The 15104-nt window shown below is 41.1% G+C and overlaps 1 protein-coding gene across 4 annotated transcripts in view; it reads right to left on the reverse strand.

Annotated features, from left to right (window-relative positions):
• Positions 1–15104, reverse strand: part of LOC139753746 (potassium voltage-gated channel protein Shaw-like) — a 113879-nt gene that overhangs the window by 43840 nt on the left and 54935 nt on the right. Inside the window, exon 2 of one of the 4 annotated variants that reach the window (XM_071670550.1) lies at positions 8–2402. The exons of the other annotated variants lie outside the window; for them this stretch is intronic. Within the exon in view, the coding sequence (XP_071526651.1) occupies positions 1735–2402 (668 nt within the window). The 3' untranslated portion in view covers positions 8–1734. Of the gene's footprint in view, positions 1–7; positions 2403–15104 lie in introns of those variants that run through there. 4 annotated transcript variants of the gene reach the window in all.

The raw sequence follows: 15104 nt of genomic DNA on the forward strand, positions 1-15104 counted from the left end.
TGAAAAGTAATATTAGTGAATGTCAGTAAAAATGGGAGAAAAGACAGGCTCACTTGTAATCTACCAATAAATTAGCAAGAGGTGTCTAACCACACACAAATGAAAAAAAATATTATCAAAAAATGATGTAGAGAGAGTACTCTTTGCCAACAATTTGGATAGACTACACTGTGAGCCAGCTGACAGAAGTAGATGAGTGGCAAAGACACCCAAGAAGTCATGTGCAGGAAACAAGTCCTATATGCCCAGTGATGTTTAGTGAAAGTAAACCAGTGAATAAGATGTGATCAAGATCAAAAGAAGCTAAGAAGTTTTAAAACCAGAGTTTGTTTTAGATTCTTGCAAGTCATGCTGATAACCACCGTCAAATTTAAGTGGCTGAGGAATGGCTAAAAGATATATATGGCTACAAGAACGCCAGATGTTTATAAATCCAGGTATGTCCTCATATTTCAGAAATGATAGTGATTATATTTCTGACATGCTGTCCCAATACTAAGTTAGACATGCATGGTCAGACTTTAGAGAACATAAAAACAAACTCAGGAATTGGGTATTTTATAAGACTGCAAAAGGATTTTAGCAAAGAGGAAGGATATCACTTTTAATAAGTACTGACTTGATTCATAATAATTCAGTAAAGAAATTTTACTAATTAAAAATTAGTCACAATGTCACTTTACTGTCCCGATGAAAGTTCTAAAAATAATGTGACAATTAGCAGTCCTTTATCATGTAAAAAATTCAAGACAGCAAAAATGAGTTTCATCATGAGCAAGTTAGGATATGAATGGCAGATGAAATGAGCATTTAAGATGAAAAATTGTGCTTAAAATTGGAGGGGATTAATGGAAAGGGTTAGGCAGAATGGCACTCCCTTAGAACTGGCTAAAACACACCTGAATTAAACGAAATGAAATAAAAGACGCATTCTTAAACTACAAATTCACATCAGCTGAAACATAGTACATTTCACTTACCATACTGTACACTTATGAGATGATAACCCATGCATATTAGATTGGAAAGTAAAATGATTTTGATAACTTTTGATCTACAGTCATATTCCAAAAGCAATGACTGTGGTCTGGGAGCACAGAAAAAGGATTAAAGCAGAATAAAATAGATCATCCTTCACACATAGTAGTATGTAAAGAAAGCTACGAATACATACAATGATGAATCACTACTGTATGTAAGGGTATACAGATGTAAATATACACTGGTAACTTTTTATCTATCTTTGAGATCTCACATAAATTTGATCTTCCAATTTTACATCATTACCTCGTTTTTCATTAACATAGGGTGGTTAAAGTGCATACAGCCTCAGAAATCACAAGAGAATAGTTTCAGATAATTGCTATCATACTAAGTGACTGAATTACAGTATTACAGAACAGTGGCTGAATACCCTTGGGTACAGATGGTTAAGAATACTCCACATATGGTTAAGATCAGAAAAAAGATAAAGAAATTAATGAAAAAAATTAAAGTAAGGATGAAAGGACTGGCTTAAGGAAAAAATGAGCACTACTGCAATTAGGAGACATGGATTAAAGAGCAATGTTAGAAATATAATTGAAAAGAGATGCATGATAAGGTGAATAAGGCAAAGGTATAATTAGGTTTGAAATGAGGGATGAAAAAGAAAGACTCTGACAAAGTGAGGTGGGACTAGGAAAAAGGATTGACTAGGACAACATTGTAGGGCATTAATGTGTGGGAGCCTGGTTACCATACCATGTGAGATGAAGAGAGGAGAGGAATTATCTGAGGTTGGTCATGGGTATCATTACTAGAGGTGGGGGCCATTTGTGTGGGATGTGCAGTCCTGGAGGGCAGCATGAGCTCTAGAAATTGCCCTCGATCTACTGTGTGGAGATCTGGCCCCTGTGGGTTGGTCCATAAATCCTTCCCATAAGAACAGCTTCTAGTTGAGTGGAAACTTTCCCCAACACTACTGTGACACCCATGATTGCAAGATGTCTGTGATACACGTACTGGGGATGCCTGAGACCCACATATAGGGGATGAATGAGACACACGCAGTTTTACAGCTTGGGGCCCAGGTACAGAGGATACTTGGGAGCTGCTTATTAGGGTAGTGGTCCAAGGGTGTGGTGGAACCGCGATGGGTGCAGCGCTGTAATTGTTGGGTAGGGCAGCAGTGGGCACCGGGAGAGTGTTGAGGGTGGGGAGCGCCGTATAGGTGTTGGAGTGGGCAGTTGGGTCCGCCACATAAGTGTTGGTGCGGGCAGTTGGTTCCACTACATAAGTATTGGAGAGGGCGGTGGTTGGGGTTGCCACTGTACGGGTAGGTGGTGGAGGTGGGCAGTACCCCTCACCCATTTGCAGGTGGTTGTTAAGGCTCAACATGGGGATGGCCTCATCATCGTTGCCTACCAAACAAATGAACATTATAAGATTACCTGGGGCTATATTCAAGGTTTTTGTTGCTGATGCATTTAGCTCACAACAGAGGTCTGGGACACATGACTTGCTATCGACATCAGCCACCTATGCATTCATTCCAAATTGTCAAAAAAGGGGAAAAAAATCCTGAGATTTGAAAATTCAGTTAATTTAAGCTTTTTGTTTCACTTAATGTAGACCTCGCAAACTGCCTTATTTACATAAATCCTCCATGGCTGTTATATGGCTTTATGTGCTAATACATACATACACACACACACACACACACACACACACATATATATATATATATATATATATATATATATATATATATATATATATATATATATATTTACATAAATGTGTGTGGATGTAACCAAGATGTGAAAAAAGGAGAGATAGGAAGTATGTTTGAGGAAAGGAACCTGGATGTTTTGGCTCTGAGTGAAACGAAGCTCAAGGGTAAAGGGGAAGAGTGCTTTGGGAATGTCTTGGGAGTAAAGTCAGGGTTTAGTGAGAGGACAAGAGCAAGGGAAGGAGTAGCACTACTCCTGAAACAGGAGTTGTGGGAGTATGTGATAGAATGTAAGAAAGTAAATTCTCGATTAATATGGGGAAAACTGAAAGTTGAAGGAGAGAGATGGGTGATTATTGGTGCATATGCACCTGGGCATGAGAAGAAAGATCATGAGAGGCAAGTGTTTTGGGAGAAGCTGAATGAGTGTGTTAGTGGTTTTGATGCACGAGATCGGGTTATAGTGATGGGTGATTTGAATGCAAAGGTGAGTAATGTGGCAGTTGAGGGAATAATTGGTATACATGGGGTGTTCAGTGTTGTAAATGGAAATGGTGAAGAGCTTGTAGATTTATGTGTTGAAAAAGGACTGGTGATTGGGAATACCTGGTTTAAAAAGCGAGATATACATAAGTATACGTATGTAAGTAGGAGAGATGGCCAGAGAGCGTTATTGGATTACGTGTTAATTGACAGGCGCACGAAAGAGAGACTTTTGGATGTTAATGTGCTAAGAGGTGCAACTGGAGGGATGTCTGATCATTGTCTTGTGGAGGCTAAGGTGAAGATTTGTATGGGTTTTCAGAAAAGAAGAGTGAATGTTGGGGTGAAGAGGGTGGTGAGAGTAAGTGAGCTTGGGAAGGAGACTTGTGTGAGGAAGTACCAGGAGAGACTGAGTACAGAATGGAAAAAGGTGAGAACAATGGAAGTAAGGGGAGTGGGGGAGGAATGGGATGTATTTAGGGAATCAGTGATGGATTGCGCAAAAGATGCTTGCGGCATGAGAAGAGTGGGAGGTGGGTTTATTAGAAAGGGTAGTGAGTGGTGGGATGAAGAAGTAAGAGTATTAGTGAAAGAGAAGAGAGAGGCATTTGGACGATTTTTGCAGGGAAAAAAATGCAATTGAGTGGGAGATGTATAAAAGAAAGAGACAGGAGGTCAAGAGAAAGGTGCAAGAGGTGAAAAAGAGGGCAAATGAGAGTTGGGGTGAGAGAGTATCATTAAATTTTAGGGAGAATAAAAAGATGTTCTGGAAGGAGGTAAATAAAGTGCGTAAGACAAGGGAGCAAATGGGAACTTCAGTGAAGGGCGCAAATGGGGAGGTGACAACAAGTAGTGGTGATGTGAGAAAGAGATGGAGTGAGTATTTTGAAGGTTTGTTGAATGTGTTTGATGATAGAGTGGCAGATATAGGGTGTTTTGGTCGAGGTGGTGTGCAAAGTGAGAGGGTTAGGGAAAATGATTTGGTAAACAGAGAAGAGGTAGTAAAAGCTTTGCGGAAGATGAAAGCCGGCAAGGCAGCAGGTTTGGATGGTTTTGCAGTGGAATTTAATAAAAAAGGGGGTGACTGTATTGTTGACTGGTTGGTGAGGTTATCTAATGTGTGTATGACTCATGGTGAGGTGCCTGAGGATTGGTGGAATGCGTGCATAGTGCCATTGTACAAAGGCAAAGGGGATAAGAGTGAGTGCTCAAATTTCAGAGGTATAAGTTTGTTGAGTATTCCTGGTAAATTATATGGGAGGGTATTGATTGAGAGGGTGAAGGCATGTACAGAGCATCAGATTGGGGAAGAGCAGTGTGGTTTCAGAGGTGGTAGAGGATATGTGGATCAGGTGTTTGCTTTGAAGAATGTATGTGAGAAATACTTAGAAAAGCAAATGGATTTGTATGTAGCATTTATGGATCTGGAGAAGGCATATGATAGAGTTGATAGAGATGCTCTGTGGAAGGTATTAAGAATATATGGTGTGGGAGGCAAGTTGTTAGAAGCAGTGAAAAGTTTTTATCGAGGATGTAAGGCATGTGTATGTGTAGGAAGAGAGGAAAGTGATTGGTTCTCAGTGAATGTAGGTTTGCGGCAGGGGTGTGTGATGTCTCCATGGTTGTTAAATTAGTTTATGGATGGGGTTGTTAGGGAGGTGAATGCAAGAGTTTTGGAAAGAGGGGCAAGTATGAAGTCTGTTCTGGATGAGAGAGCTTGAGAAGTGAGTCACTTTTTATTCGCTGATGATACAGCGCTGGTGGCTGATTCATGTGAGAAACTGCAGAAGCTGGTGACTGAGTTTGGTAAAGTGTGTGAAAGAAGAAAGTTAAGAGTAAATGTGAATAAGAGCAAGGTTATTAGGTACAGTAGGGTTGAGGGTCAAGTCAATTGGGAGGTAAGTTTGAATGGAGAAAAACTGGAAGAAGTAAAGTGTTTTAGATATCTGGGAGTGGATCTGGCAGCGGATGGAACCATGGAAGCGGAAGTGAATCATAGGGTGGGGGAGGGGGCGAAAATCCTGGGAGCTTTGAAGAATGTGTGGAAGTCGAGAACATTATCTCGGAAAGCAAAAATGGGTATGTTTGAAGGAATAGTGGTTCCAACAATGTTGTATGGTTGCGAGGCGTGGGCTATGGATAGAGTTGTGCGCAGGAGGGTGGATGTGCTTGAAATGAGATGTTTGAGGACAATGTGTGGCGTGAGGTGGTTTGATCGAGTAAGTAACGTAAGGGTAAGAGAGATGTGTGGAAATAAAGAGAGCGTGGTTGAGAGAGCAGAAGAGGGTGTTTTGAAATGGTTTGGGCACATGGAGAGAATGAGTGAGGAATGATTGACCAAGAGGATATATGTGTCGGAGGTGGAGGGAACAAGGAGAAGTGGGAGACCAAATTGGAGGTGGAAAGATGGAGTGAAAAAGATTTTGTGTGATCGGGGCCTGAACATGCAGGAGAGTGAAAGGAGGGCAAGGAATAGAGTAAATTGGATCGATGTGGTATACTGGGGTCGACGTGCTGTCAGTGGATTGAATCAGGGCATGTGAAGCATCTGGGGTAAACCATAGAAAGCTGTGTAGGTATGTATATTTGCATGTGTGGACGTGTATGTATATACATGTGTATGGGGGTGGGTTGGGCCATTTCTTTCGTCTGTTTCCTTGCACTATCTCGCGAACGTGGGAGACAGCAACAAAGAAAAAAAATATATATATATATATATATATATATATATATATATATATATATATATATATACATATATATTATCATTATTATTTTATTTTGCAGACCATCTCTATCAACTCTATCATATGCCTTCTCCAGATCCATAAATGCTACATATAAATGCTTTTGCTTTTCTAAGTATCCCTGGGGATAGGGGAGAAAAAATATTTCCCACGTATTCCCTTCGTGTTGTAGAAGGCGACTAAAAGGGAAGGGAGCGGGGAGCTGGAAATCTTCCCCTCTCACTTTTTTTTTTTTTCAAAGGAAGGAACAGAGAAGGGGGCCGGGTGAGGATGTTTCCTCAGAGGCCCAGTTCTCTGTTCTTAACGCTACCTCGCTGAGGCGGGAAATGGTAAATAGTATGAAAGTATGAAAATATTATGAAAGAAATATATATATATATATATATATATATATATATATATATATATATATATATATATATATATATATATATATATTATCATTATTATAATTTTGCTTTGTCGCTGTCTCCCGCGTTTGCGAGGTAGCGCAAGGCAACAGAAGAAAGAAATGGCTAAACCCATCCCCATACACATGTATATACATACACGTCCACACACGCAAATATACATACCCATACATCTCAATGTACACATATATATACACACACAGACACATACATATATACACATGCACACAATTCACACTGTCTGCCTTTATTCATTCCCATCGCCACCTCGCCACACATGGAATAACATTCCCCTCCCCCCTCATGTGTGTGAGGTAGCGCTAGGAAAAGAAAACAAAGGACCCATTCGCTCACACTCAGACTCTAGCTGCCATGCAATAATGCGCGAAACCACAGCTCCCATTCCACATCCAGGCCCCACACAACTTTCCATGGTTTACCCCAGACGCTTCACATGCCCTGATTCAATCCACTGACAGCACGTCAACCCCAGTATACCACATCGATCCAATTCACTCTATTCCTTGCCCGCCTTTCACCCTCCTGCATGTTCAGGGCCCAATCACTCAAAATCTTTTTCACTCCATCTTTCCACCTCCAATTTGGTCTCCCACTTCTCCTCATTCCCTCCACCTCCGACACATATATCCTCTTGGTCAATCTTTCCTCACTCGTTCTCTCCATGTGCCCAAACCATTTCAAAACACTCTCTTCGGTTCTCTCAACCACACTCTTTTTATTTCCACACATCTCTCTTACCCTTACATTACTTACTCGATCAAACCACATCACACTACATATTGTCCTCAAACATCCCATTTCCAGCACATCCACCCTCCTGCGCACAACTCTATCCATAGCCCATGCCTCGCAACCTTACAACATTGTTGGAACCACTATTCCTTCAAACATACCCATTTTTGCTTTCCGAGATAATGTTCTCGACTTCCACACATTCCTCAAGGCTCCCAGGATTTTCGCCCCCTCCCCCACCCTATGATTCACTTCCGCTTCCATGGTTCCATCCGCTGCCAGATCCACTCCCAGATATCTAAAACACTTTACTTCCTCCAGTTTTTCTCCATTCAAACTTACCTCCCAATTGACTTGACCCTCAACCCTACTGTACCTAATAACCTTGCTCTTATTCACATTTACTCTTAACGTTCTTCTTTCACACACTTTACCAAACTCAGTCACCAGCTTCTGCAGTTTCTCACATGAATCAGGCACCAGCGCTGTATCATCAGCGAACAACAACTGACTCACTTCCCAAGCTCTCTCATCCACAACAGACTTCATACTTGCCCCTCTTTCCAAAACTCTTGCATTCACCTCCCTAATAACCCCATCCATACACAAATTTAAACAACCATGGAGACATCACACACCCCTGCCGCAAACCTACATTCACTAAGAACCAATCACTTTTCTCTCTTCCTACACATACACATGCCTTACATCCTCGATAAAAACTTTTCACTGCTTCTAACAACTTGCCTCACACACCATATATTCTTAATACCTTCCACAGAGCATCTCTATCAACTCTATCATATGCCTTCTCCAGATCCATAAATGCTACATACAAATCCATTTGCTTTTCTAAGTATTTCTCACATACATTCTTCAAAGCAAACACCTGATCCACACATCCTCTACCACTTCTGAAACCACACTGCTCTTCCCCAATCTGATGCTCTGTACATGCCTTCACCCTCTCAATCAATACCCTCCCATATAATTTCCCAGGAATACTCAACAATCTTATACCTCTGTAATTTGAGCACTCACTCTTATCCCCTTTGCCTTTGTACAATGGCACTATGCACACATTCCGCAAATCATCAGGCACCTCACCATTGAAACATACATACATTAAATAACCTTACTAACCAGTCAACAATACAGTCATCCCCTTTTTTAATAAATTCCACTGCAAAACCATCCAAACCTGCTGCCTTGCCGGCTTTCATCTTCCGCAAAGCTTTCACTACCTCTTCTCTGTTTACCAAATCATTTTCCCTAACTCTCTCACTTTGCACACCAACTCGACCAAAACACCCTATATCTGCCACTCTATCATCAAACACATTCAACAAACCTTCAAAATACTCACTCCATCTCCTTCTCACATCACCACTACTTGTTATCACCTCCCCATTAGCTCCCTTCACTGAAGTTCCCATTTGCTCCCTCGTCCTACACACTTTATTTACCTCCTTCCAGAACATCTTTTTATTCTCCGTAAAATTTAATGATACTCTCTCACCACAACCCTCATCCTCCTCATAGGCTCAGATTGGGGTGTCTAAATGTGTGTGGATGTAACCAAGATGTGAAAAAAGGAGAGATAAGTAGTATGTTTGAGGAAAGGAACCTGGATGTTTTGGCTCTGAGTGAAACAAAGCTTAAGGGTAAAGGGAAAGAGTGGTTTGGGAATGTCTTGGGAGTAAAGTCAGGGGTTAGTGAGAGGACAAGAGCAAGGGAAGGAGTAGCACTACTCCTGAAACAGGAGTTGTGGAAGTATGTGATAGAATGTAAGAAAGTAAATTCTCAATTAATATGGGTAAAACTGAAAGTTGATGGAGAGAGATGGGTGATTATTGGTGCATATGCACCTGGGCATGAGAAGAAAGATCATGAGAGGCAAGTGTTTTGGGAGCAGTTGAATGAGTGTGTCAGTGGTTTTAATGCACAAGACCGAGTTATAGTGATGGGTGATTTGAATGCAAAGGTGAGTAATGTGGCAGTTGAGGGAATAATTGGTATACATGGGGTATTCAGTGTTGTAAATGGAAATGGGGAAGAGCTTGTAGATTTATGTGCTGAAAAAGGACTGGTGATTGGGAATACCTGGTTTAAAAAGCAAGATATACATAAGTATACGTATGTAAGTAGGAAAGATGGCCAGAGAGCGTTACTGGATTATGGGTTAATTGACAGGCGCGCAAAAGAGAGACTTTTGGACGTTAATGTGCTGAGAGGTGCAACTGGAGGGATGTCTGATCATTATCTTGTGGAGACGAAGGTGAAGATTTGTATGGGTTTTCAGAAAAGAAGAGAGAATGTTGGGGTGAAGAGGGTGGTGAGAGTAAGTGAGCTTGGGAAGGAGACTTGTGTGAGGAAGTATCAGGAGAGACTGCATACAGAATGGAAAAAGGTGAGAACAAGGGAGGTAAAGGGAGTGGGGGAGGAATGGGACGTATTTAGGGAAGCAGTGATGGCTTGCGTAAAAGATGCTTGTGGCATGAGAAGTGTGGGAGGTGGATTAATTAGAAAGGGTAGTGAGTGGTGCGATGAAGAAGTAAGATTATTAGTGAAAGAGAAGAGAGAGGCATTTGGACAATTTTTGCAGGAAAAAATGCAAATGAGTGGGAGATGTATAAAAGAAAGAGGCAGGAGGTCAAGAGAAAGGTGCAAGAGGTGAAAAAGAGGGCAAATGAGAGTTAGAGTGAGAGAGCATCATTAAATTTTAGGGATATATATAGATATATTCTTTTCTTTTTCATACTATTCGCCATTTCCCACGATAGCGAGGTAGAGTTAAGAACAGAAGACTGGGCCTTTGAGGGAATATCCTCACCTGGCCCCCTTCTCTGTTCCTTCTTTTGGAAAATTAAACAAAAACGAGAGGGGAGGATTTGCAGCCCCCCACTCCCTTCCCTTTTAGTCGCCTTCTACGACACGCAGGGAATACGTGGGAAGTATTCTTTTCCCTTATTCCCAGGGATAATATATATATATATATATATATATATTTTTTTTTTTTTTTTTTTCATACTATTCGCCATTTCCCGCGATAGCGAGGTAGCGTTAAAAACAGAGGACTGGGCCTTTGAGGGAATATCCTTACCTGGCCCCCTTCTCTGTTCCCTCTTTTGGAAAATTAAAAAAAAATTATATTATATGGCGGGAAATGGCGAATAGTATGAAAGAAAAAGAATAATTATTATATATATATATATTTATATAATATTATATATATATATATATATATATATATATATATATATATATATATATATATATATATATATATATATATATAAGTATACTTATGTAAGTAGGAGAGATGGCCAGAGAGCGTTATTGGATTACATGTTAATTGACAGGCGTGCGAAAGAGAGACTTTTGGATGTTAATGTGCTGAGAGGTGCAACTGGAGGGATGTCTGATCATTATCTTGTGGAGGCTAAGGTGAAGATTTGTATGGGTTTTCAGAAAAGAAGAGTGAATGTTGGGGTGAAGAGGGTGGTGAGAGTAAGTGAGCTTGAGAAGGAGACCTGTGTGAGGAAGTACCAGGAGAGACTGAGTACAGAATGGAAAAAGGTGAGAACAATGGAAGTAAGGGGAGTGGGGGAGGAATGGGATGTATTTAGGGAATCAGTGATGGATTGCGCAAAAGATGCTTGTGGCATGAGAAGAGTGGGAGGTGGGTTGATTAGAAAGGGTAGTGAGTGGTGGGATGAAGAAGTAAGAGTATTAGTGAAAAAGAAGAGAGAGGCATTTGGACGATTTTTGCAGGGAAAAAATGCAATTGAGTGGGATATGTATAAAAGAAAGAGACAGGAGGTCAAGAGAAAGGTGCAAGAGGTGAAAAAAAGGGCAAATGAGAGTTGGAGTGAGAAAGTATCATTAAATTTTAGGGAGAATAAAAAGACGTTTTGGAAGGAGGTAAATAAAGTGCGTAAGACAAGGGAGCAAATGGGAACTTCAGTGAAGGGCGCAAATGGGGAGGTGATAACAAGTAGTGGTGATGTGAGAAGGAGATGGAGTGAGTATTTTGAAGGTTTGTTGAATGTGTTTGATGATAGAGTGGCAGATATAGGGTGTTTTGGTCGAGGTGGTGTGCAAAGTGAGAGGGTTAGGGAAAATGATTTGGTAAACAGAGAAGAGGTAGTGAAAGCTTTGCGGAAGATGAAAGCTGGCAAGGCAGCAGGTTTGGATGGTATTGCAGTGGAATTTATTAAAAAAGGGGGTGACTGTATTGTTGACTGGTTGGTAAGGTTATTTAATGTATGTATGACTCATGGTGAGGTGCCTGAGGATTGGCGGAATGCGTGCATAGTGCCATTGTACAAAGGCAAAGGGGATAAGAGTGAGTGCTCAAATTACAGAGGTATAAGTTTGTTGAGTATTCCTGGTAAATTATATGGGAGGGTATTGATTGAGAGGGTGAAGGCACGTACAGAGCATCAGATTGGGGAAGAGCAGTGTGGTTTCAGAAGTGGTAGAGGATGTGTGGATCAGGTGTTTGCTTTGAGGAATGTATGTGAGAAATACTTAGAAAAGCAAATGGATTTGTATGTAGCATTTATGGATCTGGAGAAGGCATATGATAGAGTTGATAGAGATGCTCTGTGGAAGGTATTAAGAATATATGGTGTGGGAGGCAAGTTGTTGGAAGCAGTGAAAAGTTTTTATCGAGGATGTAAGGCATGTGTACGTGTAGGAAGAGAGGAAAGTGATTGGTTCTCAGTGAATGTAGGTTTGCGGCAGGGGAGTGTGATGTCTCCATGGTTGTTTAATTTGTTTATGGATGGGGTTGTTAGGGAGGTAAATGCAAGAGTTTTGGAAAGAGGGGCAAGTATGAAGTCTGTTGGGGATGAGAGAGCTTGGGAAGTGAGTCAGTTGTTGTTCACTGATGATACAGCGCTGGTGGCTGATTCATGTGAGAAACTGCAGAAGCTGGTGACTGAGTTTGGTAAAGTGTGTGGAAGAAGAAAGTTAAGAGTAAATGTGAATAAGAGCAAGGTTATTAGGTACAGTAGGGTTGAGGGTCAAGTCAATTGGGAGGTGAGTTTGAATGGAGAAAAACTGGAGGAAGTGAAGTGTTTTAGATATCTGGGAGTGGATCTGGCAGCGGATGGAACCATGGAAGCGGAAGTGGATCATAGGGTGGGGGAGGGGGCGAAAATTCTGGGGGCCATGAAGAATGTGTGGAAGTCGAGAACATTATCTCAGAAAGCAAAAATGGGTATGTTTGAAGGAATAGTGGTTCCAACAATGTTGTATGGTTGCGAGGCGTGGGCTATGGATAGAGTTGTGCGCAGGAGGATGGATGTGCAGGAAATGAGATGTTTGAGGACAATGTGTGGTGTGAGGTGGTTTGATCGAGTGAGTAACGTAAGGGTAAGAGAGATGTGTGGAAATAAAAAGAGCGTGGTTAAGAGAGCAGAAGAGGGTGTTTTGAAGTGGTTTGGGCACATGGAGAGGATGAGTGAGGAAAGATTGACCAAGAGGATATATGTCGGAGGTGGAGGGAACAAGGAGAAGAGGGAGACCAAATTGGAGGTGGAAAGATGGAGTGAAAGAGATTTTGTGTGATTGGGGTCTGAACATGCAGGAGGGTGAGAGGAGGGCAAGGAATAAAGTGAATTGGAGCGATGTGGTATACCGGGGTTGACGTGCTGTCAGTGGATTGAATCAAGGCATGGAAAGCTGTGTAGGTATGTATATTTGCGTGTGTGGACGTATGTATATACATGTGTATTGGGGGGGTTGGGCCATTTCTTTCGTCTGTTTCCTTGCGCTACCTCGCAAACGCGGGAGACAGCGACAAAGTATTATAAAAAAAAATATATATATATATATATATATATATATATATATATATATATATATATATATATATATATATATATTTTTTTTTTTTTTTTTCTTTTAAACTATTTGCCATTTCCCGCATTAGCGAGGTAGCATTAAGAACAGAGGACTGGGTCTTTTTTGGAATATCCTCACCAGGCCCCTTCTGTTCCTTCTTTTGGAAAATTAAAAAAAAACAAGAGGGGAGGATTTCCAGCCCCGCGCTCCCTCCCCTTTCAGTCGCCTTCTACGACACGCAGGGAATACGTGGGAAGTATTCTTAATCCCCTATCCCCAGGGATAATATATATATATATATATATATATATATATATATATATATATATATATATATATATATATATATACATATATATATATATATATATATATATATATATATATATATATATATATATATATATTTTTTTTTTTTTTCTTTGTCGCTGTCTCCCGCGTTTGCAAGGTAGTGCAAGGAAACAGACGAAAGAAATGACCCAACCCACCCCCATACACATGTATATACATACGTCCACACACGCAAATATACATACCTACACAGCTTTCCATGGTTTACCCCAGATGCTTCACATGCCCCGATTCAATCCAGTGACAGCACGTCAACCCCAGTATACCACATCACTCCAATTTACTCTATTCCTTGCCCTCCTTTCACCCTCCTGCATGTTCAGGCCCCGATCACTCAAAATCTTTTTCACTCCATCTTTCCACCTCCAATTTGGTCTCCCTCTTCTCCTCATTCCCTCCACCTCCGACACATATATCCTCTTGGTCAATCTTTCCTCACTCATTCTCTCCATGTGCCCAAACCATTTCAAAACACCCTCTTCTGCTCTCTCAACCACGCTCTTTTTATTTCCACACATCTCTCTTACCCTTACGTTACTTAATCGATCAAACCACCTCACACCACACATTGTCCTCAAACATCTCATTTCCAGCACATCCATCCTCCTGCGCACAACTCTATCCATAGCCCAGGCCTCGCAACCATACAACATTGTTGGAACCACTATTCCTTCAAACATACCCATTTTTGCTTTCCGAGATAATGTTCTCGACTTCCACACATTCTTCAAGGCTCCCAGAATTTTCGCCCCCTCCCCCACCCTATGATCCACTTCCGCTTCCATGGTTCCATCCGCTGCCACATCCACTCCCAGATATCTAAAACACTTCACTTCCTCCAGTTTTTCTCCATTCAAACTCACCTCCCAATTGACTTGACCCTCAACCCTACTGTACCTAATAACCTTGCTCTTATTCACATTTACTCTTAACTTTCTTCTTCCACACACTTTTCCAAACTCAGTCACCAGCTTCTGCAGTTTCTCACATGAATCAGCCACCAGCGCTGTATCATCAGCGAACAACAACTGACTCACTTCCCAAGCTCTCTCATCCCCAACAGACTTCATACTTGCCCCTCTTTCCAAAACTCTTGCATTCACCTCCCTAACAACCCCATCCATAAACAAATTAAACAACCATGGAGACATCACACACCCCTAATGCAAACCTACATTCACTGAGAACCAATCACTTTCCTCTCTTCCTAAACGTACACATGCCTTACATCCTCGATAAAAACTTGTCACTGCTTCTAACAACTTGCCTCCCACACCATATATTCTTAATACCTTCCACAGAGCATCTCTATCAACTCTTATCATATGCCTTCTCCAGATCCATAAATGCTACATACAAATCCATTTCCTTTTCTAAGTATTTCTCACATACATTCTTCAAAGCAAACACCTGATCCACAGATCCTCTATATATATATATATATATATATATGTATATATATATATATATATATTTATTTTTTTCATTTAATTTGCTTTGTCGCTGTCTCCCGCGTTTGCGAGGTAGCGCAAGGAAACAGACAAAAGAAATGGCCCAACCCACCCCCATACACAATGCATATACATACACGTCCACACACGCAAATATACATACCTATACATCTCAATGTACACATATATATACACACACAGACACATACATATACACCCATGCACACAATTCACACTATCTGCCTTTATTCATTCCCATCGCCACCTCGCCACACATGGCAACCTTCCCCCTCCCCCCTCATGTGTGCGAGGTAGCACTAGGAAAAGACAACAAAGGCCCCAT

This window comes from Panulirus ornatus, chromosome 15 (assembly GCF_036320965.1).
Source record: "Panulirus ornatus isolate Po-2019 chromosome 15, ASM3632096v1, whole genome shotgun sequence".
Classification (NCBI taxonomy): domain Eukaryota; kingdom Metazoa; phylum Arthropoda; class Malacostraca; order Decapoda; family Palinuridae; genus Panulirus; species Panulirus ornatus.